This window comes from Thamnophis sirtalis, unplaced genomic scaffold (assembly GCF_051295495.1).
Source record: "Thamnophis sirtalis isolate CommonGarterSnake01/CBP01778 unplaced genomic scaffold, rThaSir2_p1.2 scaffold_8, whole genome shotgun sequence".
Taxonomy (NCBI): Eukaryota; Metazoa; Chordata; class Lepidosauria; order Squamata; family Natricidae; genus Thamnophis; species Thamnophis sirtalis.
Window position 1 is genome coordinate 984,663 of NW_028261388.1, and position 25,674 is coordinate 1,010,336.

Consider the following 25,674-nt stretch of genomic DNA (forward strand, 5'->3'; position numbering starts at 1 on the left):
TTTCAAATGAGGTGTTGATGTGGTTGGGACCCTCCTCCTTGGCATGCGGCCACATTCCTTCCTGGGCGGTTGACCTTGAATACCAGTCTCCCGCCGATAAAGTGAACCCTGGGCTCCTACATACTCCCCCTCCCCTTCGGCTTCCCTCCCACCCACCCACCCACCCACCCACCCTTCATGCCGACGGGCACGGAAGCAAAAGTGTGACCCAAATGTGAAGTTTTTTCCCCATAAAGTCTTTTATTTTTTCCTTTCAAATAACATTCACAAATATACATTCTTATAGATACTATTAAGATGGATCTATTAATTATTAACATTTATCACTATCTTCTTATAAACATAAAAAAAACACAGCTTGGGTCACTTTCTTGCCATCCCGTATCTCCATCTTATTTTGCAACAACCGTACTCCTTCCTCCTTCTCATCCTCCCTTCTCTGCCTTCTTCTTTCCCCCACTCCTTCCTCTCCTCTCCTTCTTTCCCTCTCTCCTACTATTACTTCCCTTTCTTCCTCTGCTTTCCCCTTTCTTCCTTTCCCTCCTCCCCCTCCCTCCTTTCCGCTGTGGCCCTTGCTCATTTACTTTCTCTGATGGATTCTCGGGATGGCGTTCCGGCGGACCCAACCTTATATTTACAGAAACATAATTTTGCTCTGTAACATTTTACTTCCCAATAACAAATCCATGAAGTGGCCGTCCGGACAGGGTGCCTTTTGGGCCAATCACCAGGAGACTAAGAGTTCTAGTTCCACCTTAGGCTAAGAAACCTGGCTGGCTGGGGGATTCTGGGGAGTTGAAGTCCACAGATCCTAAAAAATTGCAAAGATTGGAGACCCGGCTTTAGGATGCTTCCACCGTCTCTGTCTGCGAATGAAAGAAAAAGGAGGAGGATTAGAGGCCTGGGAACTAAAACATATGAAGAACGGTTGCAGGATTTGGGTTTGCCTAGAGAAATGGAGGACGAGGGGCGACATGATAGCAGCATTCCAATATTTGAGGGGCTGCCAGAAAGAAGTGGTGGGATGAGAATATTATCCAAAGCACCAGAGGACAAGAAGCAACGGATGGAAACTAACCAAGGAGAGAAGCAATCTGGAATTAAGGAGTTTAGTTTAGTTTAGTTTAATTTTATGGAACTTGTATTCCCCGAGGAGACTCAGGGCGGCTAACAAACTAAATTGGGGAAAGGGGAAGTATAAAAAACGAAAAGACAGACAAATACAAAACAGATTAAGAACTCATCAACAGCCGCAACAATTCGAGTGGGGCTGGGAACTCATCAGCCCCAGGCCTGCAGGAACAGCCAGGTTTTGACGGCTTTGCGGAAAGCCTGAAGGGTGGCGAGGGTCCGAATCTCCACGGGGAGATCATTCCAGAGCAGCCACAGAGAAGGCCCTCCCCCGGGGGGTCGACAATCGACACTGACTAGTTGATGGAATCTGGAAGAGACCTAATCTGTGGGATCTAATCGGTCGTGAGGAGGTAATTGGCAGCAGGAGGTCTCTCAAGTACCCAGGTCCGATACCATGTAGTGTTTTAAAAGTAACGACTAACACCTTGAAGCGGGTCCGGAGACTAATGGGTAGCCAGTGCAGCTCGCGGAGGATAGGTGTAATGTGGGTGTACCGAGGTGCACCCACAATCGCTCGCGCGGCTGCATTCTGGACGAGTTGGAGTCTCCGAATGCTCTTCAAGGGCTGCCCCATGTAGACCGCATTGCAGTAGTCCAGTCTTGAGGTCACGAGGGCGTGAGTGACTGTTGCGAGTGCCTCCCGGTTCAGGTAGGGATGCAATTGGTGCACCAGGCGAACCTGGGCAAATGTCCTCCTGGTCACAGCTGACAAATGATGCTCTAAAGTCAGCCGTGGGTCCAGGAGGACTCCCAGATTGCGAACCCTGCCTGAGGGGCGGATAATTTCACCCACCAGCCTGAGAGTTGGAATACAAGGAGAAACTTCCTCCTAACAGTGAGGATGATTCACCAGTGGAACAGAAGTTGCCACCAGAAGTTGTGACACTGGAGGTTTTTAAGGAGAGATCGAACAGCCATGAAATGATATGGAACAGCAACTGCTGACTGATTTTTGACACATGGCACTTAAGTGCTGGAAGCTGCTAGCATTAAAGCTGTGGTGTAAGTTTGAAAATGGATCTATATATCACAAAGGATTTTTTTTTAAACCCTCTCTAAAGGGTTTAAAACATATGAAGCCGCCAATTACCTCCACTAGACCGATTAGATCCCACAGATTAGGCCTCCTCCGAATTCCATCCGCCGGCCAATGCCGACTGGCGACTACCCGGAGGAGAGCCTTCTCTGTGGCTGCTCCGACCCTCTGGAACGAACTCCCCGTGGAGATTCGAACCCTCACCACCCCCCAGGCCTTCCGCAAAGCCCTCAAAACCTGGCTATTCCGACAGGCCTGGGGCTAAAGAGCTTTTGCCCCCCCCCCGCCTCGAATGGTATGACCGTTGTGTGTTTTTAAATTATGTATTGTTATGTTCGTCTTTTTTTATTCCCTTTGTACCCCCTTCCCTGATTTGAATTGTGAGCCGCCCTGAGTCCCCTTCGGGGAAAAGGGTGGCATATAAATGTAATCAATCAATCAATCAATCAATCAATCAATCAATCAATCAAAGTCCCATGAAAAAATACAACCCCAGCCTATAGTAGTTAATGAGGTCCTTCCCATTTTATGACCTCAGTTTCCCCTTTCCTTCTCTTCATGGCCACAAAACAAAACACCATCACTAGTTTGCATCCATTGTGTTAGAAGTGAATCTGATGAAACCCACCGAGCTGTGAACTTTTCCACATCTGCATTTTAGTAGCATTGTATATTTGTTGAATATCATGATAACATAGAACTAATTTTAAGCTCTTGGTAGTTTTATTTCTTCTGAGATTATCTTCAGAACTCTACCCAGGAACTAACTTTAGAAAGGCCGACGGTTCAAGCATCAGAACTAAACTAAATAAAAAAAAACATAAGGAATAGCATTGGGTTTGGTAGGTCTATGCTGACTTGAGTTGACGGAAAAAATTAAACCAACCAAATAAATAAATATCTTTTTAAGCGTTCCATTTTCCTGTGCTTTTAATAACTATAGCGTCTCCTGCTTGAGTGGGATTGAGGGGGGGTCAGACTAGAAGACCTCCAAGGTCCCTCTCCAGGTCTTTTCTGATTGAAATCAATGCACAGCTCATGTCAGGGCCAGGGAGTTAACATTTTCCATGGGGGTCTCGTTTCAGAAATACCCCCCGCGGAAGGACATGGTCAGAGCCGTCTCCATCCAAACAGGCTACCTGATCCAGGGGAAAGGAGCCAAGAACTGCAGCCTCACCTACCTGGCTCAGGTGGATCCCAAAGGTAAGGTTGCGCCCTCCCACCGTGCGCCAAGGGAGGCGCTGCAGAGGTGCAACAGGGCCCTGGCCTCCCCGGGGCTCCTGGGAAGCTGTGATGGCAAAGGGAATCCTTGACTTAACACCCTTCCGTTAGGGGGACCGTTTGAAGCCCTGGGAAAAGTGGCGGATGGGCAGTTCTCACACTTACGGCCGCTGCAGCATCCCCGTGGTCACAAGATCAGAATTCAGAGGGTTGGGTCACTGGTTCATATTTATGATGGCCGCAGAGTCCCTGGGATCCCCTCTGACGACATTCCGACGGGCCAAGCCACTTAACAGCCACGTGGCTAACTTAAAAAAAACACACAACGATTCGCTTAACAACTGGCAAGAAAAGTCGTAAAACGGGGCAAACTCACTTAAGAACGGTCTTGCTTGTTCACTGGATTTCCCCCCCCAAAAAACGGTTTTTAAAAATTTTTTAATCTCATCCATGCAACTGCGAATATCCATTCTCAATAGTTATTATTAACATTGTGTATTAGCAATTTTAAATATTTCTAAAATCGAAATCGCTTTGCTTGCCATCCCATATGCCTGTTTTATTTTACCCCAAACCTGTTTTTCTTTCCTTTTCTCCCTCCCTCCCTCCCTCCGTCTCTACTTTCTTCTCTCCTCCTCTTTCCCTTTTCTTCTTCCCCTCCCCCTCCCCCACTCCTCTCCTCTTCTTCCCCTTCCTGCCCTCTCTCCTACTCCTCCTACCCCTCCCCATCTTCCTCTCCTTTCCTCTTTCTTCTTTCCCTCTCCTTTCCTCTCTTCTCCACATAATTTTGGCTTGTCCGCGGATGTTCTGTGGTCCATTCCGGTCGTACATTTCACTTAGCAAAATACATTTTGGTCATAACTCGAGGACTACCTATATAGTTCACAACGGAGCCCAAAATGTCTGCTCCTAAGCAAGGCGGGGGTCCAATGAGTTGTGCCTCATTTTACAACCCTTTTTTGCCGTAGTCGTTAACTGAATCAGTGCAGTTGTTAAGTGATTCATTTCATTAAGCGAATCTGCCTTCCTCCGTTGGCTTTGCTTTCCAGAGGCTGCCTGGAATGGTTCCAAGTGGCGACCCCAGGACAGTGCAACTGCCATAAATACAAGTAGTCCTCAATTTATGACCAAACTGAGCCCAACATTTCCGTGGTTTAGGAACAAAGTTGTTAAGTGAGTTTCGCTCCAGTTTACGGCCTTTCTCCCTCACAGTCGTTAAGCGAACCACTGCAGTGGTTAAGTTAGTAACACGGTCGTTAAGTGAATCTGGCTTCCCCATTGACTTTGCTTGTCTGAAGGCCACAAAATATGATCATGTGATTCCCGGGGACACTGTGACCGCCATAAATATGAAACCAGTTGCCGACTGGCTAGATTTTGATCACGGGGCCATGGGGATTCTGCAATAAGTCAATTTTTTGCAGTGCCGTTGTAACTTTGAAACATCGCTAAGTGAATGGCTATAAACCGAGGACCACCCAGAATCCCATCAGTTGATGCCAGTTGATTCCTGACCATCTGTGTTTCCAATCGCATAAATAAATCCATAGCTACTACTACCTTCCACAGATTCCGACTGGAGCCGACACAGAATCGCTTTGTGGCGTCAAATATTGATGGTTTGTGCGGCTTCCAAACTCCCTGACAATAATTGTGACCCCGGGGATGCTGCAACGGTCATAAGTGTGAACAATGGAACAATCACTTCTTTTCAGTGCTTTTGTAACTTCTGAACGGACTTGTAAGTTCGTTGTAAGTTGAGGACTGCCTGTATGTCACAAGCTGGGTTGGGGGGGGTCTCCCTCCTGCTTCAGGTTCGGAGTGGGTGTCTCAGGTGTTGCAAAGGTGTGGGCGTGTAGGTGCACCCTGCACAAAATCCCCGGGGGGTGTGTGTGTCTCCATTCTGCACATCGTTTGGAGCCGCCTGAGTCAGCTGCGCCGTGACGAATATTTTGGTTTTTCTCCATTGCAGGCTCTTTGCCAAAGTGGGTAGTGAATAAGTCTTCCCAATTCCTGGCTCCCAAGGTAAGCTGGGATCCCTTTTTCTCTTCTTCCTGCATTTGCCTGGCTCACCTGGGCTCACGGGGGCCAGGACTGTTGCAGGGGACATGTCCAGGGAGACTCTCAGCCATCCAACCCCTAAAGGTGGTTTGTTTACCAAAAGGCAGCTGGACTTGTTTTTTTTTCTTGAAGAGGTTTCGCTTCTCATCCAAGCAGCTTCAGAACTTCTCCAGAACTGCAGAAGCTTCTTGGACAAGAAGCGAAAATCCTGTTGTCTTTTGGAAAATATGCGGACGATACGCAATTGTATCTGTCCGCCCCGGGCCAACTCAATGAAGCGGTGGACGTGATGAGCCAGGGTCTTGAGGCCGTTAAGAACTGGATGAGTGCTAACAAACTGGTACTCAACCCGGACAAGACCGAGTGGCTGTTGTGTTTCCCTCCCAACAATTTGGCCAATGTTCCATCTATCAGGCTAGGGGGTCAAATTTTATACCCCTCAGACAGGGTCCGCAACTTGGGAGTCCTCCTGGACCCACAGCTGACTCTCGACCATCATTTGTCGGCTGTGACCAGGGGGGCATTTGCCCAGGTTCGCCTGGTCCGCCAGTTACGACCCTACCTGAACCGGGAGGCTCTCGCAACAGTCACTCGAGCCCTTGTGATCTCTAGGCTGGAATACTGCAATGTGCTCTACATGGGGCTGCCCTTGAGGTGCATCCGGCGACTGCAGTTAGTTCAGAATGCGCGAGTGATAGTGGGCGCACCGCGGTTCGCCCACATAACACCCATCCTCCGCGAGCTGCACTGGCTACCTGTTGATCCCCGGGTGCGCTTCAGGGTCCTGTTGACCACCTTTAAAGCCCTTCATGGTAGTGGATCTGAGTACTTGAGAGACCGCCTTCTGCCGATTACCTCCCTCCGACCGATAAGATCGCACAGACTGGGCCTCCTCCGAATCCCATCCGCCAGTCAATGTCGACTGGCGACTACACGGAGGAGAGCCTTTTCTGTTGCAGCTCCGACCCTGTGGAACGATCTCCCCGTCGAGATACGCACCCTCACCACCGTCCAGGCCTTCCGCGCAGCCCTCAAGACCTGGCTATCCCAACAGGGCTGGGGATAAGTTTCTAATTTCACCCCGCCCGAGTGTTGAGTGTTGAATGCAAGTTGTGTTTTTATCATTTTATTTTATTCACATATTGTTTGTTTTTGAATTGCACCCCCTCCCTAATGACTGTAAGCCGCCCTGAGTCCCCTCAGGGAAAAGGGCGGCCTATAAATCCTAATAAATACAAATAAATACAAATACAAAAGCACCTTTGGGAATCAGTGGGAGACGCCCCTTGGCTTAAGGAGGTGACCCAAGCGCAGTCAAGGACTACCTGTCACCAGTCATTTAGCCATCTTCCTTAAGAGCCAGTCAAAACTTTCACTATCTTCAGTCAGTTTCACTCCCCAAATCCAAACCAGTTTATATTCCAAGCCCTGAACTCCCTCTCTAACAGCAAAGCGATTTGCCAGCAAAAACCTATTAAAAAACTCTCCTTTGAAGAGCCTCGTCATATCTTTGAAATATTTCTTCTTCTTTTTAATGACGTCAACCTCATTTTAAGATCAAAGCAAACCTCCCGGGCCGTTCACCGGCAGAAGTGAACATGCGAAGTCTTCCTTCCACGCCTGGCATCAATAATTCATCTCCATTTCAACTCCACTTTTCAGATTCCCATAAAAAGGAATCAATAACATCGGAGTCTTGATTGATTAATCCCAAAACCCCCAACCTCTGAAATTATTTCCAGCAGCAGCAAGCCCCCCGCCCCCCTCCTATTCTCCTAAGAAGCAAGAGACCAGGAATCAGAGATAAAACTTTTGGAAATCTACAAGAGTCGGTTTTGCAAGATCTATTTACTACCCAGAGTTGCTTTAATTCAAGGGTGGAGAAACAGTGCTTTTCAAAATTTAAATCACCTCAAATCCGAGGTGGCGCAGTGGTTAAATGCAGCACTGCAGGCTACTGCTAGATCAGCAGTTCAGCGGTTCAAATCTCACCGGCTCAGGGTTGACTCAGCCTTCCATCCTTCCGAGGTGGGTAAAATGAGGACCCGGATTGTTGTTGGGGGCAATATGCTGACTCTGTAAACTGCTTAGAGAGGGCTGAAAGCCCTATGAAGCGGTAGATAAGTCTACTGCTATTGCTATTGCTATTGCTCTGAAGTCCAATTGTCTCTTACCCTCACTATCTCATCCCATAAACCAGTGGTTCCAGCAGAGCTGGCTGGAGAATTCTGGGAGTTGAAGTCCACCAGTCTTAAAGTTGCCAAGTTTGGGAACCACTGCAGGGTTCTGTTAAGGAAACCATACGATAAATGAGGAAAGACTTAACAAGCTCTTAACCCGAGGGGGGGGGGGTTGGACTAGAGGACCTCCCAGGTCCCTTCCAACCTTGCTGTTCTGTATTCTGGCCCCTTCCTCCTCCCTCCCTCCCTGGTGGCTGAGAGATGGCGTTAAGTGCCCTGCTCACAGTGGCCAGGAAAATGACCCCATCAGCAAATGCAACCTTAACCTCCAGCTAATGAAAAGGGGAGGAAAAAAATAAAAAACCATGCCGGAGAAGCGGACAAAAGGACGAGGCGGCTTTTGTTGTGGGCTTGAAGCGTATCAGTTTTCCAGAGACGGAAAAACCTCTCTCTCCTCTCCAGGGTGGCTTTGTGTTCCCCAAACAAAGCCTTTTGGAGAAGGGGGAGCGTCGCCTTTCTCTCCCGTGACCGAGACGGGCTCAGCAGCTCTTCGGGTTAGGCCTGGGATTTGCAAAGGCGGCTTGGCCCATTTCGAGCCCTGAGATTTGCAGGGAGTGTTGAATCCTGGGGAGACCCGCAGAAAGGGGGCTCCCTGCCCGTCCGTGGATCCGGAGACGGAGGGGGGGGGAGGGCCCTGGCAGAGTGCGGGGCTGGGGGTGGTGGGGGCTTGTCATGTGGGTGGTGGGGGGCTATGTATAGGTAAGGGAGCCGAGGTGGCGCAGTGGTTAGGGTGCAGTACTGCAGGCCACTTCAGCTGACTGTTATCTGCAATTCAGCGGTTCAAATCTCACCGGCTCAAGGTTGACTCAGCCTTCCATCCTTCCGAGGTGGGTGAAATGAGGACCCGGATTGTTGTTGGGGGCGATATGCTGACTCTGTAAACCGCTTAGAGAGGGCTGAGAGCCCTATGAAGCGGTATATAAGTCTAACTGCTATTGCTATTGCTATTCAGATACTGCACATTGCTCAGCAATGACCCCGAGGTGTCAGGTGGAAGGTGTGAGAAGGCATCATTCCATCAGAACGGAGCCAGAAGGGACCTCGGAGGTCTTCTAGTCCATTGGTTCCCAAACGTGGCAACTTTAAGACTTGTGGACTTCAACTCCTCTGCTGGCTGGAGAATTCTGGGAGTTGAAGTCCACAAGTCTTAAAGTTGCCAAGTTTGGGAACCACTGTTCTAGTCTAACCCCCTGCGCAAGCAGGAGACCCCACACACCCGTGATGGTGAACTATGGCACGCGGGGCAGAGGTGGCAGGCAAAGCCCTCTCGGTGGGCACACGGACAGGCCATTGCCAGCTTCTCTTCTGGCTTCACCTGTGGGGTGGCCAGCTGGTCTTCGTGGGCATCGGAGCACCAGGAAACAGCCTGGAAATGGGGGGGAAAAAACGGCTTTTCGGGGGTCATTTTGAGGACCATTTTGAGGGCATTTATTGGGCTGTTTGGGGCCTTAAAATCCTTCTTCTTTTTCTCCTTCTTGTCCTCCTTCTTCTTCTCCTCCCTCCCTCCTCCTCTCCCTTTGTTTCTGCCCCTCTCCCCCCCTCCCGCCGCCTTCCAGGCCATGAAGAAGATGCACAAGGCCTGCGTCAAGTACCCCGACTGGAAGCAGAAACACAGCCCCCACTTCAAGCCCTGGCTCTACCCGGAGCAGAACGCCTTGCCCAGCCTGGCTCTCTCCGACCTCTCCATCCAGCACGCCGACTCCCTGGAGAACATCGACGAGAGCAGCCTGGCCGAGAGCAAGGAAGAGCGGGCCGAAGGCAGTGATGAGGACAGCCTCAACTGAGGGCCCACCGGCCGGAGGGGGAGGGGGAGAGCGGGGAGAGAGCTGTGCCCCCACCCACCCAGTCTGATCCCCCCTCCCTCTCCACCTGGGCTTCTTCTTCCCTGGGTTTGCAAAGGAGGAAGGGGGGAGGCGGTCTCATTTAGCGCCGGTCGTAGGACGGGATCCTTTCTCCTGCTCCAGAGGGGGCTGGGGTATCGGTGGCTCCTGGGATGGTTCAGCCAGAGAGCAAAGTTTTCGGCATCTCCTGTGGTCAATTTCCCCTCCGCCCCCGTCCAGACCCCCCCCCATCGCTCTGCGCCTGGTTTCCTTCCTGGCTTTTTCTGCAACTGCTCCTGGGGGGCTGGGGGGGGGGAGGAAAGCAGAGAGGAGGGGTCTTTCCACAGGACCCCTGAGCTTTGCACAATGGCAGGTGATCTGGAGGATGGAGGAGGTTTCTTCCCCATGAAGTCATCTGCTGCTCCTTGGAGGGGGCAGGAGTGGGGGGCTCTTCCTTGGCAGGGAAAAATCGCCCCCCCCGTGCAAAGCCTTTTGCCTTCACTGGGGGGGGGGCACATAGCAGAAGGCCTCCCCCCCCCAAGCAAGATGAGGAAGGCTGCTGGATTTCCTCCAGTGTCTTTGGCTTCCTCCAGCGTTGGCCAGGGAACCCCTGGGGGGCATGGGTGGGGGGCGTTATGAAGCCTTCAGCCACTTTGGTGTTGTGTTATGGCCGCATCGAAGTGGACGGCAGCATCTGACCCTACCAAACAGCCCCTCCCCACAGGACAAGACACTTCTCCCCCAAACACACATACACACAGACACAGACACAGACAAGGCCCCCTGCCCACCATCTCTGGACCCCAGAAGGAGAAGAGTCCCCCCTTCCCCCATGGGTCTCCCCGAGATCCTTAACCCTGGGATGGGTCTGCCTTTCTTTGGCCTGGCTCCCCCCGGGGGGAAAGGGACACGGAAAGCCTCCAGAGCTTTGAGGGCACCTTCGCAAGGGCCCTTTGTGTCCCGTGGCCCCCTCCCCCCCGCTCTCTGTTGTGCCGTTGCAACCCGTGGCACGTGCCCTTGCTTTCTCACCTCGCAGGTGGTCCTCGACTTACAACGGTTCACTTAGCGACCGAAGTTACAAACAACACTGAAAAACGTGACCCCATGGCCATTTTCCACACTTACGACCGTTACAGCATCCCCCCCGTGATCGGAATTCCGACACTTGGCCACTGACTCATATTTACGACCGTCACAGTGTCCCGGTGTGTGTGTCACACGATGACCCCCCTTAGGCGACCTTCTGACAAGCAATGGGGGGGGGGAAGCTGGACCCGCTTAATGGCCGTGTTACTAATTGAACTGCTGCGGTGGTTCTCTTAACAACGGTGGTGAGACCTTTCGTCCAGTGGGGCAAAATTCAACTCAAGGAATGCCTCGCTTTGCAACAGAAATGTTGGGGCCGTAAGTCGGGGGCTACCGATACAAAGGTGGGCATGGAGTGTGACTGGAAGGAGAAGGTGGACCCCCCCCCAACCCTTCTCTGCTTTGATCCCATGGCTCATCTGCCCAACATCTGGCTGCCTTCTGCAGCTGCCGTGGCCACCTGTGAAGTCCTTCAGCTTGGAGGGAAGCCTTCTGCTACTCCGGAGAGGCATCAGCCCCCTGCTTTGACCCTGCTGGTCTCAGCTGGGCCCCGGGTGGGAACGATGGGGCCCCCAAGAAGCAAAAGGTCCTTCTGGGCCAGCTCTCGGAGAGTTCTGGAGGAGAGTCCATCCTGTAGAGAAAGTGGGGGGGGGGTCTCCAGCCTTGACGATTTTACGACTTGTGGACTTCAACTCCCAGAATTCCTCAGCCGGCCAAGGTGGGAGACCCCCTGCTGCAGAGGACACCCCCATCGCTTGGCATCCTGGGTGAGACCTCCTTGAGGTCTCCAGGCTCTTGGCCAACGGGCACTTGAAGCCACCAGGGACGGAGGCACAATGTTCTGACGGTGGGACCGAGCAGAAGGTGCCACCCGCCTTCTCCGGCTGCCAGGCGGGCCACTCCCAAGGGCAGGGACACCTTGCCACCCTCAACTGGCTGCAACTCTGCCAAGGGTGGGTTCCTGCCGGCATTACTACCGGTTTAGTGCCCGAAAAAAATTTGCTCCACGCACGTGCGCATTTGCACATAAAAAGATCTGCGCATGTGCACACCATTAAAAAAAAGGGGGGGGGATTACATTTTTTTCAATGAAGATTGTTCTGCGCATGTGCAGAACAGAAAATAAAGATGGCAGCGCCCAGGATAGAACGGGTACAATCACCTGTCCGGCCCAGTTACTACTTATTCAGCCGAACCGGTGTCCACACCTCTGCTGTCTGCTCCTCTTCCTCCCAATGAAAGTGAGCTTGGGTGTGTGTGTATCTGTGTGTCAGCTGATTTTGGGGGGGGGGGATGAGCTGCCTACAAAACAAGGGGGGGTTCCTTCCCATGTTGGGCTAATCCAGGTGGGAAAGGCCAGTTCTCCCTCCAGGTGAGACGGTTCAGTGAACCTGATTCATTGCTAAAAGCCCCGAGAATCTTCTCTACTCACAGTCAGCACCGGCTAGAGTGGAGGGGATTCAAGGGAAGTTGGCCTTAGTTTGTGGCTATGTCAGGATTCTAGGCTGCTGCTTCTTGTGACGCCGCCCCCAGTTCTGCCCTTCCTTCCCTTAAACCAAGCTTGGAAAGGCAGCTGGGGCAACCGAGAGAACTTTCCCACCTGCTTCCTTCGTTCCGGGATTATTAACGCTCTTTCTGTGCTGGAGGAGAAGAACCTGCCTGGTGGGGGAGCCCCTACTTTGGGGGTCTAGCAGCAGGAGATATGGGGGGGATGCTTTCCATGAGACCTCTCCTCTCTGCCCCCCCCTCTCTCTTTTTCTGTTTTTCTCTCTCACTCTTTCCTTCTCTTTCTCCTCTCTCTCCTTCTCTCTCGTTCTATCTCTCCATCCAACTATCTTTTTCTTTTTTTCTCTTTCCCTCTCCCTCCCCCCTCTTTCTCTCTTTCTCATTCTTTCTCATTCTCTCTCGTTCTATCTCTCCATCCATCCATCTGTCTCTTTTTCTTTTTTCTCTTTCCCTCCCTCCTCTCTTTCTCTCTTTCTCATTCTTCCTCTCTTTCTCATTCTCTCGTTCTATCCATCCATCCATCCATCTATCTTTTTCTTTTTTCTCTTTCCCTCCCCCTCTCTTTCTTCTTCTCCTTCTCTTTCCCTTTTTCTCTTTCTCTTTCTCTCACTCTCACTGCCCCCTGCCGAGTCTGGAAGGCTAGTGGAGCAAGACAAGTGAGATTTGACTAGCCTTAAACTGTAGGATTGTTATTGTAGCTTTCAGGGGCTGCTTTCCCTATAGCCCCTTTTGCATTTCGGGGGAGGGGGGGAGGGATTTAAAAGAAAATGGGGGGGGGATAGGATTTCATATCTTGTTACTGGATCATTTGTTTCAAAATAAACAGAGTTCAAATTCTTGGAGTGTCTCACTTGCAAAGGGGTGGAGGCGACAGGCTCTCCTGGAGGATCAGGAGCAAAACGCCCTGCGACCAGTGCCAGGATTCGAACGAGGGGCTTAAAGGAATGGACCAGCAGAGGACAGCTGAGCCCACAGACACCCGTCAGTGGGCTTCTCCACCTGATGGAATGAGAGCCTTGGAAGCAGAGGTGGGTTCCTACCAGTTCGCACCAGTTCGGTAGAACCGGTTCGTCAAATCTACCGAACTGGTTAGAAGAGGTTCCACCAGTGGACCCGGGAAGCAGGCCACACCTACAGAAGAGGTTCCCAAAAATTTTGAAACCCACCACTGACACACACACACACACACACACACACACACAGAGCGATAGAGAAAGAGAAAGAAAGGAAGAAATAAAGAAATAAAGAAAAAGAGTGAGAGAGACATGAAAGAAAAAAGGGATGAAGAGAGAAAAGGAAGGGGAGAGAGAGAGAGAGAGAGAGAAAGAAAACACATGGCCGGCAAGCCACTCCCACAAAGGAGGCCACACCCACAGAGTAGGTTCCAAAAATTTCCAAAACCCACCACTGCTTGGAAGGGACGAGAAGGCTCATCTTTTCCAGAGTCTCTTGGCCCCTTTAAGAGGGAAGTAGAGAAGAGAAGGATGAACAGAGGGAGGAAAGGAGGTAGGGAGGAGGAGGAGGAGAGAGGGAGATGAAAGGGATGGACAGGGTAATATGGTGTATGGAGAGCAGAGCAACCAATAAATTGTTTTTTGGGAGTTGATGGTAAGACGAATTGATGTTAAGATTTAATAATATAAAATAATGTTGCTTATGTAACAGTGGACATGTGGTTATGTGTTATCAACATGAAAAAAAACAACTTTTAAAAAGCCAACTACAATTCCCAGAATTCCCCTGGCAGAGAAGGTGGATGTGGTTGGGGGGGGGGTTGGGGTTTGGGAATAGGAAGAGCTAGGAGTTTATTACATATAAACTAGGATGTCCAACAGGGGTGACTTTATGACTTGTGGACTACAATTCCCAGAATTCCCCAACCAGCTCTTCTAACTTCCCCCAACAAGACCTATATCCTCTTCCTCCTCCTCTTGTCTGGGGAATTCTGGGAACTGTAGTCCCTCTCTCTTAAAGGGGGCCAAGAAACACTGGACTAGGCGCCCTCATCCCTCCAACTCCATCGTTGTACAAGGAGGATGCAAAAGCTTCAATTGTTTTAAAAAATATTTTAAAAATATGTTTTGAATTCTGAGCCGCTGGGAGTTGTTTGCTGGGAAAGGATGCTCTAGAACAGTGTTTCTCAACCTTGGCCACTTGAAGATGTCCGGACTTCAACTCCCAGAATTCCCCAGCCAGCGAATGCTGGCTGGGGAATTCTGGGAGTTGAAGTCCGGACATCTTCAAGTGGCCAAGGTTGAGAAACACTGTCCTAACCACTGCTGGGGAATTCTGGGAGTTGAAGTCCGGACATCTTCAAGTGGCCAAGGTTGAGAAACACTGTCCTAACCACTGCTGGGGAATTCTGGGAGTTGAAGTCCGGACATCTTCAAGTGGCCAAGGTTGAGAAACACTGCTCTAGAAATCAATCAAACTATTTGACCCAACTCAAACAAGGATGCCACACGTGAGCAAATTCCTCCTTAGTTGAACACGCGCAGGTTAAATGCAAAACTTTCCCAAGATCAGAGAGGCCTCGGCCTGCCAGGAAGTCCTCGACTTACAACAGTTTTATTTAGTGGCCGTTCGAAGCTGCAACGGCACTGAAAAAGCGACTTATGGCCATTTTTCACACTTACGACTATTGCGACGCCCCCATGGTCACATGGTCAACATTCAGCTGCTTGGCCACTGACTCATACTTACGACGGTCGCAGTGTCCCAGGTTGGGGGAGGGGTTTTTTCACGTAATCCCCTTTGGCGACCTTCTGACGCGCAAAGTCTAATGGGGGAAGCCGGATTCACTTAACGACCATGTTGCTCCCTTAACAACTGCAGGCGATTCACTTGGCAAGAAAGGTTGTAAGGTGGGGTGAAAACTCAACGGATGTTTCATTTAAGAGCAATAAATTAGCACTCCGTTGCAGTCATGTCGAAGATCCCTGTAGATGATCTCTAAGGCATTCAACTACAACGTCCATTCTCCCCAGCCTGCAAGGCTGCCAGAATGCTCCTCCATAAAATTAGAGTTTAGAGTTTAGAGTAATTTATTTATATGCCGCCCTTTTCCCTGGGGGGGACTCAGGGCGGCTTACAACTCGAAAAGGGAGGGAAACAAACAATTGACACATAAGACAATACATCATTAAAAGCACGACATAAAATAAATAAATAAATAAGGAAATTAAAATCCAGCATGTGTTTATGGGGGGGCGGCTCACCTCTTAAAGGTGGGGAGAGCAGGAGCCAGCCGGCTTCCCACAACAAGAGATGGAAAATAGGGCTTGTCTGTCTGTCTGTCTTTGGCCATTTATCTTCAAATGCCGGAAAAACGAAGCAGGAGCTGCAGCATCTGAGAAATTCCGATTTCCAGCCAAACCTCTTCCAATTTCAGACAGGAAAACAATAGCCGGGGATGAAACAGCGCCTCCTGCTGTCTCCTTGGATGCAAAACATGTTATTCTGCCGGCAATTCCCCCCACCCCCCCCCCACACTTCCATGGGGGGGGAAAATTGCAAAACATAATTATTACACATATCGACTGCAAATAGAATTTTGTACTAGCACAGAATTGGAAACAAACAGTAATTCCCCCCCAGAGCTGATTATAAGAAGGAAAATCTATGAATGTGCAGAAATGGACAGACTGTCTATGGGAATGAAGGAGAGGGAAGAAACCAAATATTATCAAATTTGGAATAGATGGGATTCCTGGCTTGACAGTAAATGTAAAACTTAAGGTATAAAGGACAAAAGTAGAATATAGAGCAGTGTTTCTCAACCTTGTCAACTTGAAGATGGGGAAGTGTCTAGGACAGTGTTTCTCAACCTTGGCCACTTGAAGATGTCCGGACTTCAACTCCCAGAATTCCCCAGCCAGCATTCGCTGGCTGGGGAATTCTGGGAGTTGAAGTCCGGGCATCTTCAAGTTGACAAGGTTGAGAAACACTGATATAGAGAGAGTATTTAAATAAGGAGATAACTTAGGATAGTGATGTAGAGATAGAATTTCTTGTAAATAGGATTACTACAAAAATGCGTAGACCGATAATGGAAAAGCTGTTACAAGTGTAGATGTGTGTTTTGTGTTTTGTTTTCAAATGTTTTCAAATGTAATAAATACTATTTTTTTTAAAGACAGGTGGACTTCAACTCCCAGAATTCCCCCAGCCAGCATGGCATTCTGGGAGTTGAAGTCCACCCATCTTCAAGCAGCCGAAAAGGCTTCCCAGCTGAGCATTATAGAGGTAGTCCTTGACTTACAGCCATTTCGTTTACTGACCAAGGTTACAACGGCACTGAATAAAAAGTGACTTATGGCCATTTTTCACACTTACGACTGTGGCAGCATCCCCGTGGTCATGTCAGTAAAATCCAGACGCTCGGCCACTGACTCATATTTATGACGGTCTCAGGGTCACACGATCCCTTTTTACGACCATCTGACAAGCGGTTAGTGGGGAAGCCACAATCTGTTAACAATCCTGTTGACAATTTAATAACTACAATGATTCACTTAACAACAGTGGCAAGAAAGGTGGTAAAACGGGGCTAAACTCATTTACCAAAATTTTGGCCTCCTTTGTGGGGAAGGCTTGAAGCTCAGTTTGTTCTGTTTCTTGCCATAATAAACCCCATTGGTCAAACTTCGGCAACTTGAAGGGCCACCTGAGTCCAGTTTGCAGAAGGCCCCTCCCTCACCTCTGAACAGGTGTGCAAAGCTACAGAGCTGGAAATCCAACAGACACACAGACACACACACCCCCAATCTCCTAAACCAGCCTCCCAGTTTTTACCCCCATACCAGCAAATTATAGGGAATTAAAATGCTTGCAACGCCTTTCCTGAACCATAACAAGTACGTTTGTAAATCTGTGCCCCTCCCTCCCTCCCTCCCTCTCCCCACATCCAATGGCTTCCTGCCTCAGCAGAGGGACAGTGACTCAGTGTCCAAATCCAGGTTTGCATAGCGACTGCTGACCATGTGGAGAGAGAGAGAGACAGAATGAGAGAGAGGGAGAGAATGAGAAAAAGAATGAGAGAGAATGAGAGAGAGGATGAGAATGAAAGAATAATTAAAATGAGAGAGAGAGAACAAGAGAGAATGTGTGTGTGTGTGTGAGAGAGAGAGAGACAGACAGAATGAGAGAGAGAGGGGGAGAGAATGAGAAAAAGAATGAGAGAAAATGAGAGGATGAGAATGAAAGAACAGTGAAAATTAGAGAGAGAGAACAAGAGAGAATGAGAGAGAGAGATGTAGAGAACAAGAGAGAGAATGACAGAGAATGAGAAAAAGAATTAGAGAAAGAGAGGGAATCCTAATGAAAGAGGAGAATGAGAGAAGAGAACGAGAAAGAGAATGAGAGAGAGAATGAGAGGGAAACAACAAAAAGAATGAAAGAGAATGAGAGAGAGGATGAGAATGAAAGAACAAGACAATGAGAATGGGAGAGAGAGAGAACAAGAGAGAATGAGAGAGAGAGAGAATGAGAGAGAAAGAGAAGTAGAGAACAAGAGAGAATGACAGAGAATGAGAAAAAGAATTAGAGAAAGAGAGGGAATGCTAATGAAAGAAGAGAATGAGAGAAGAGAACGAGAAAGAGAGAGAGAGAATGAGAGGGAAACAACAAAAAGAATGATAGAGAATGAGAGAGAGGATGAGAATGAAAGAACAAGACAATGAGAATGGGAGAAAGAGAGAACAAGAGAGAATGAGAGAGAGAGAGAATGAGAGAGAAAGAGAAGTAGAGAACAAGAGAGAATGACAGAATGAGAAAAAGAATTAGAGAAAGAGAGGGAATGCTAATGAAAGAAGAGAGAGAGATTGAGAGAAGAGAACGAGAGAAAGAGAATGAGAGGGAAACAACAAAAAGAATGAAAGAAGAGAGGGGGAGGATGAGAATGAAAGAACAAGACAATGAGAATGAGAGAGAAAGAGAGAACAAGAGAGAAAGAGAATGAGAGAGAGAGAATGAGAATGAGAAAGAAGAGGAGAACAGAGAGAGACAGAGACGGGGGGGGGGGGGGGGAAGCCATGCCTCCCACTGACTCAGTGCTCTGGGGGCAGCTGCGGCTGAGTCATCCCTTCTGTTGTCTTGGTTCAGAGCCCCCCCTGGGGATGGGCTGGAAGGGAAAGGCTTTTGCAACACACACTGGGAGGTGTTGCAAGAGACACTCTTCTTCTTCTTCTTCCCTGTGGGGATTCTGCAAAGAATGAAAGCCAAAAGGAAGGATTGAAAGGATAGAAAACCACAACGTTCCCCGTTTTCCGATGGAAGGGAATATGGGGAGCTCAGGGTTGAAAGGAGGGGTCCCTGGGGCTCCCTCAGCTGGGTGGTTTTCTTGCAGGCGTTTCATCACCCGACTAGCTAACGTCCTCAGGGCTAAGGGGTGGGTGGGGGTTTGCTCTCTTTTCATAACAAGCGGCTTGCCCTGCCATTTTGGCGAGGGTATAGCCTGTTGCTAAGTGAGGCAGTTGTTAAGTGAGTCGCACCCAATTTTATGATATTTTTTTTGCTGTGGTTTGTTAAGCAAATCACGGCTGTTAAGGGAATCACGTGGTCAGTAAGTGAATCCAACTCCCACCGTTGGCATTGCTTGTCGGAAGGTGGCAAATGCGGATCACGCGATGCCAGGATACTGTTGTAATCCCAAGTGCCCAACTGTGTGTCCACGAGGAAGCTGTGATGGTCATAGGTGCGAGGACTGGTTGTCAGCCACTTTTTTCAATGCTGTTGCAACTTGGAACGGTCCTAAAAGGAATCGTCGTAAGTCGAGGACTCGGTGTCATTGTTTCCCCACTTTCTTTCAATATCGCTTTCATCTGGGCTTCCCATCCTCAAGAGTTTGCAGTCAGTTCCTGGACGGGATGCCCCTGTTTTGCAAAAAACCCCGTTTGAATTCCCGGACAAACAGGGGCCACCAGAAAGATACACTCCCCCTCCCTCCCTCCCTCCCTCCCTTGGCGAATTTTGTTTGCAACTAAATTCCCTGAAATTAATCCCATGACTTTCGAAGAACCGGATATTCTGGATAATGAGGCGTAAGAAGAACATGAATAAAAATGGGTCTGCCTGGCTTTCCACGGGGTCTGAAGCAGGGCTGAGATCCAGTTTTTTTACTACCTGTTCTGTGGGCGTGGCTTGGTGGGCATGGTGTGGCTTGGCAGGCGTGGCAGGGGAAGGATACTGCAAAATCCCCCTCCCCTCCCCACTCTGGGGCCAGGCAGAGGTGGCATTTGCCGGTTCTCCGAACTACTCAAAATTTCCACTACCGGTTCTTTTGAACTACTCAAAATTTCCACTACCGGTTCTCCGAACTACTCAAAATTTCCACTACCAGTTCTCCGAACTACTCAAAATTTCCACTACCGGTTCTCCAAACTACTCAAAATTTCCACTACCGGTTCTCCGAACTACTCAAAATTTCCACTACCGGTTCTCTGAACTACTCAAAATTTCCACTACCGGTTCTCTGAACTACTCAAAATTTCTGCTACCGGTTCTCCGAACTACTCAAAATTTCCACTACCGGTTCTCCGAACTACTCAAAATTTCCACTACCGGTTCTCCGAACTGCTCAAAATTTCCACTACTGGTTCTCCGAACTGCTCAAAATTTCCACTACCGGTTCTCCGAACTGCTCAAAATTTCCACTACCGGTTCTCCGAACTATTCAAAATTTCCACTACTGGTTCTCCGAACTGCTCAAAATTTCCACTACCGGTTCTCCGAACTACTCAAAATTTCAACTACCGGTTCTCCGAACTACTCAAAATTTCCACTACCGGTTCTCCGAACTACTCATAATTTCCACTACCGGTTCTCCGAACTACTCAAAATTTCCACTACCGGTTCTCCGAACTACTCAAAATTTCAACCACTGGTTCTCTGAACTACTCAAAATTTCCACTACCGGTTCTCCGAACTACTCAAAATTTCTGCTACCGGTTCTCCAGAACCTGCTGGCTTTCACCCCTGGTCGGAGGGACTCCCCCCCCCCCCCCGGTGGTGTGATGGAGAAATCCCGAGCACAAAAACTCATGGTAAGAAGACCTATGCTAATAGTCAAGGCCCCCCTTTTTTTTAACTTCGAGGGTAAAGAAATAAATTTATGACATTTTTTACAAGCTTTTTCCCCCCCATGTCTCACTTAGCAACAGAAACGTTGGGCTCAGTTGCGGTCATAAATCAAGGACTACCTGTAGTACAGGTAGCTCAATGGCACTAACAGTGAGAGGGATCTCGGAGTCCGAGCGGAGAACCACTAAAGTAGGAGCCAGCCCGAAAACCCAACGCAGCCCCAGGCTCTATTAAGAGAGGGACCGAATCAAGGTCACGTGAGGACACGGGCCTCTCGCCTCACAATTGGGAGGCTGGGAGTTCGATCCCAGGTGGCGGCAGATATTTCGGTCTCTGGGCCCAACGAGTAATTGTCTGCTGTGAGTTTCGCATAGGTGTCAGGAAGGGCACCAGGCCGGTAAATGCTGCCCCAACTCCACCATGATGTAAAACATTACAGGATTGTTCAAGTTGCTTTGTAAAGCCTTGGTAAGACCACAACTGGAATATTACACCCAGTTTTGGCCGTCCCCAAAAGATAAATAAATGTTGAAACTCTAGAACAGAGTTTCTCAACCTTGGCGACTTTAAATCCTGTGGACTTCAACTCCCAGAATCCCCCAGCCAGCGCAGCTGCGCTGGCTGGGGGATTCTGGGAGTTGAAGTCCACAGGATTTAAAGTCGCCAAGGTTGAGAAACTCTGTTCTAGAAAGTGTTGCCACAGGCAGTTTGGTCCAGTGGTTAAAGGTGCGGGCTTAGAAACCAGGAAATGGAGAGTTCTAGTCCCACCTTAGCCATGGAAGCTGGCTGGGTGACTCTGAGTCAATCGCCAGGAGACAGGGAGTTCTAGTCCTGCCCTTAGGCGTGAAAGCCAGCTGGGTTACCTTGGGGCAGTCCCCCCCCCCCACTCACCTACCCCACAGGATTGTGGTTGTGGGGAAAACAGGAGGAGGGCGTGTGAGGTATATTGTTTCATTTGAGTTATTTATAAAAATCGTAAAGGCAGGAAAAAAGTTGCTAAATAAATATAAATGAACGATATGATTTTTTAAAAATAAAATCTTCATTAGGTTTCGACATCATACATTGAAATACAAGCTAAGATACGGAGGAAAAAGGAAGGAATCACAAAACACATTAAAAGTGGCCACTGAAATACACTAGACAAATATAACAAATGTATTTGTGGCTGACTTCTAGTACAGGGATTTTAACAAGACAAATATAGCTACATTTAAAGAAATAACACTGATCTGTACAACAATTTTAAAATACTGTCAACTTTCTAAAAATCAGTAGTCATGAAATGTACTTTTTTGTTAAAATGTTTTTATTTTCCATTTTTCATTTTCATACAGTCACATATAGCAATAGCAGTAGACTTATATACCGCTTCATAGGGCTTTCAGCCCTCTCTAAGCGGTTTACAGAGAGTCAGCGTATTGCCCCCAACAATCTGGGTCCTCATTTTACCCACCTCGGAAGGATGGAAGGCTGAGTCAACCCTGAGCCGGTGAGATTTGAACCGCTGAACTGCTGATCTAGCAGTAGCCTGCAGGGCTGCATTTAACCACTGCGCCTGCAGTGCGCCATATATACTGTGCATAACCAGGGCCATACAACATTAAACAATAATTGCAGCAATTCCTCTTGTCAACAATACCCCCAGAAATATAAATAAAATGAAACTCAAACTCAAATAGAAACCCAATATGAAATGTACTTTTTCATGTCATCTAAAAGACCGTTTATTTTAAATATAAGATTATTTGCATCTGATAACCTTTAAAATCCACAGTATTTCTTTACTCAGGACCCAACACAATCTTCAAAAAACACCAGGTCAAAAGTTGATTCTTCTCTTCATGCTGTAAGAAATCTATCAAAGGCCACCAGATTGCCTGGCACTTAATCAAATTATTGTCTGAGTAATGCAACTAATTTCCTCATTTCTAGGCTGCTTCCATTAATTTCTAACTGCCTTACTTAGCCGTGGAAAATTTAGGCTCAATGGTGGTGATAAGTTGAGGATTCCTTGCGTATTCTTTCCATCTTTGGGCATATAAACGAACTTGCTGCTGTAATTATATAAAAACAAGCCCTCAGGTATCAGAAAAACAAAACTGCTACAGTTTTGATTTAACAGGATAGCAGAGCTGGAAGGGAAAACAGTTGCAGAAAGGTTGACTGGAGATTTCAGAATAGCAGAGCTGGAAGGGACCTTGGAGGTCTTCTAGTCCAACCCCCTGCTCAAACAGGAGACCGTAGACCGTTCCATACTAATGGCTGTCCAGTCTCTTCTTGAAAGTGATGAACCACCCATAACTTCTGGTGGCAACTTCTGTTCCACCGATCAATCATTCTCATTGTCAGGAAATTCCTCCTTAGTTCAAAGTTGCTTCTCTCCTTGATGAGTTTCCATCCATTGCGTCTTCTCCTGCCTTGGGGGCTTTGGAGAAGAGGTGGACCCCCCACTCTTCTTTGTTGGAGCCCCTGAGATATTGGAACGCTGCTGGCATATCTCCCCTGGTCTTTCTTTTCTCTAGACTAGACAATTTCTCCAACCCATCTTCCTATATTTCAGCCTCCAGTCCCCTAATCCTCTTTCTTGCTCTTCTCTGCACTGGGACGCTGCTATCATGTCTCCCCCTGGTCCTTCTCTTCATTAAACAAGACATCTCCTATTCCTGCAACTGGTTCTCCGTATGATTTAGCCTCCTAATGGTAGTCGTTGCTCTTCTCTGCACTCTTTCTAAATTAATTGTTAATTGACCAGATTGGTGGAAGTGGGAGGGGTGGCCTTATTTTTAAAAAAAGTTGTGGACAAAAATCCCAGTTAAAAAGGTGTCCAGAAAATCAGTTTCACCACCCAGGGACCTGGGATTTGCAAGGCCACCCGTTTCTCAGTCTTTGTGTCCCTGGTGGTTACCTTGAACAGAGGTTGAAGGGATTCACACGGGAGATTTAATACAGTGTTTCTCAACCTTGTCAACTTGAAGATGGGGAAGTGTCTAGGACAGTGTTTCTCAACCTTGGCAACTTGAAGATGTCCGGACTTCAACTCCCAGAATTCCCCAGCCAGCGAATGCTGGCTGGGGAATTCTGGGAGTTGAAGTCCGGGCATCTTCAAGTTGCCAAGGTTGAGAAACACTGTCCTAGACACTTTAATAATTAATAATTATTTAATAAGTCAGAAGGAGCAAAGATCAAGCAAGCATCTCCGGCCACCCTTTGATCTTTCGGATCTACTAGGTTTGAAAAAAAAACCTGCATATAGTTGGGAAGTCCAGTCCACCCCCATCCAAGCACACTGCCCGGGGGATTCTGGGAGCTGTAGTCCATCTGTTTCAAAGCAGGTTGGCAAGGGGGGGGGTTGGAAATGGAGACCCCTCCAGCTCAATGCATGCTGGCTGGGGGATTCTGGGAGTTGAAGCCCCCCCCCTCAAAAGTGCTGCGATGGAGACCCACTGATTTGCCGGGCGTAAACCCAACCCGAGTCGTTCCCCAGCCGTGGGAAGCGGCTGCCGGGCTCCGCGTCCCCTCCCGCCCGGCCAGAGCGGAGCAAGGGCAGAGATGCCCCGACCCATCCTCCACCGCAGGCAAGCAAGGCAGGCAGGCAGGCAGGCAGGCGGCGGTGCCCGGAGCCTCCCTTGGCTCGGCGGGCGAAGGCGGAGCCGGGCGGGGTCCGTCCCCGGCGCCTCGGCCGCTCCCCTCGGGGCGGGCTGGCTGGGGCTGCCGGCGGGGGCGGCGCGACCCGCTCGTCCCTTCCTCCCTCCGCCCGCCCACCGGACGCCCCGAGCGCCGCGCAGCCCCGAGACGCGCCGAGGCCCCGAAGGGGGCGCTGGGCTGGGACCCCCCGAAGCCCCCGGAGGGAAGTAAGTGGCCCGGCGGGGGAAGGGGAAGGGGCCGGCCAGGGAGAGGGACGCGCAGCCCGACGCTCCCCCGCTTCTCCCGGCTCTGGGAAAACTTCACCTGTTGAGTCTCCGCCTGCAGACGGGCTCTCCTGGAAGAGGGGGGGAGGAAGAGGATTGGAGGGGGAGGAAGAAGAGGAGGAAGAGGAGGAGAAGGGGAAGGGGAGAGTGAAGAGAAGGAAGAGGGAAAAGGGGAGGAGGGGGAGGAAGAAGAAGAGGAGGGGGAAGAGGAGGAAGAAAAGGGGAAGGGGAGGGGAGGGGGAAGAGAAGGAAGAGGGAAAAGAACAAGAGGAGGAGGGGGAGGAAGAAAAGGCAGAAAAGGAGAAGGGGAAGGGGAGAGAGAAGAGAAGGAAGAGGGAAGAGGGGAGGAGAGGGAGGAAGAAAAGGGGGAAGAGGAGGAAGAAAAGGTGAAGGGGAGGGGGAAGAGGAGGAAGAGGAGGAAGAAAAGGAGAAGGGGAAGGGAAGAGGGAAGAGAGGGAAGAGGGAAAAGAAGAGGAGGAGGAGGGGGAGTAGGGAAGGAAGAAGAGGGGGAAGAGGAGGAAGAGAAGGAAGAAAAGGTGAAGGGGAGGGGAGAGGGAAGAGAAGGAAGAGGGAAAAGAGGGAAGAGGGGAGGAGGGGGAGGAAGAAGAGGAGGAGGAGGAAGAGGAGGAAGAAAAGGAGAAGGGGAGGGGGAAGAGAAGGAAGAGGGAAAAGAAGAGGAGGAGGGGGAGGAAGAAGAGGAGGAAGAGGAGGAGAAGGGGAAGGGAAGAGGGAAGAGAAGGAAGAAGGGAAAGAAGAAGAGGAGGAGGCTTCAATCTCCTCCCGTGTACCCCCATCTCCCAGAGAAGCGCCAGTCCAAGGTCTGCCCGGAGTGTATCAGCGCCCTGCTGCCCTCTAAGAGTTGGGGGCTCTCAGGGAGGGAGGGGGGCCGCTCAGAGTGCGACAAAGGCAGGACAGGAAGGATCGTCCCCTCATCTCTCCCTGAACCCCACTTTAGACCCGGCAGGCAGCTCCAGGCACAACTGGGCCTGTCCGAGGATGCACAGCTGAGTCCGAAGCCCCCAGCCCCTTTCCCACGCCTGGCACTCTCCCACCCACCCAGCCACGCAAGCCGCTTCCCCCCGTGGGAGGCCTTGCGCTGCCTGCCGGCTTCACAGCTCTGCCAGCCCTCCCTCCGGCTTCAAGAAGCTGCGTTTGTGCTCCCACAGGTGCCCAGAGTCGCCTGGGTGGGGAGGGGGACTCAGCCCAGAGATTAGCGCTCCCCCCTTCCTCCCCCCCCCCGCTCTTCCTCTCACCTGCACAGCTGGCTCTTTGGCACCTCCAGAGCCTCCGGCGTGGCCTCTCAGCTTCCCCAAACCTCTTCCCCTCTTAAGTCTCCGGCAGCTGCAGCTTCCTCAAGCCAGGGCAGAGATGGGAAATCTAGTCCGGCCTGCTGGGGAAGGGGGTCTGGGCAGGGAGAATAGAGGGGCTTGGGCAGGGGGCAGGAGTTTGTGCCACTGATCTTTTGGGCCATGGGGGCTGGAGCAATGTGCTCTCCAAAAGGGAATTCCTTGAAGGATCGAGAAAGCTACTGGATCTCCATTCTGTGGGGTCCCTGAGCTGGGTGGTTTTCTTGCAGACGT

At 49.8% G+C, this 25,674-nt stretch overlaps 1 protein-coding gene across 1 annotated transcript in view; it reads left to right on the plus strand.

Moving 5' to 3' along the window:
* Positions 1-12,869, plus strand: part of STARD10 (StAR related lipid transfer domain containing 10) — a 39,924-nt gene extending 27,055 nt beyond the window's left edge. Inside the window, exons 4-6 of the mRNA XM_087720930.1 lie at positions 3,256-3,373; positions 5,364-5,416; positions 9,249-12,869. Coding sequence (XP_087577056.1) covers positions 3,256-3,373; positions 5,364-5,416; positions 9,249-9,476 — 399 coding nt within the window. The 3' untranslated portion in view covers positions 9,477-12,869. The remainder of the gene's footprint in view (positions 1-3,255; positions 3,374-5,363; positions 5,417-9,248) is intronic.
* The last annotated feature ends 12,805 nt before the right edge of the window (positions 12,870-25,674 follow it).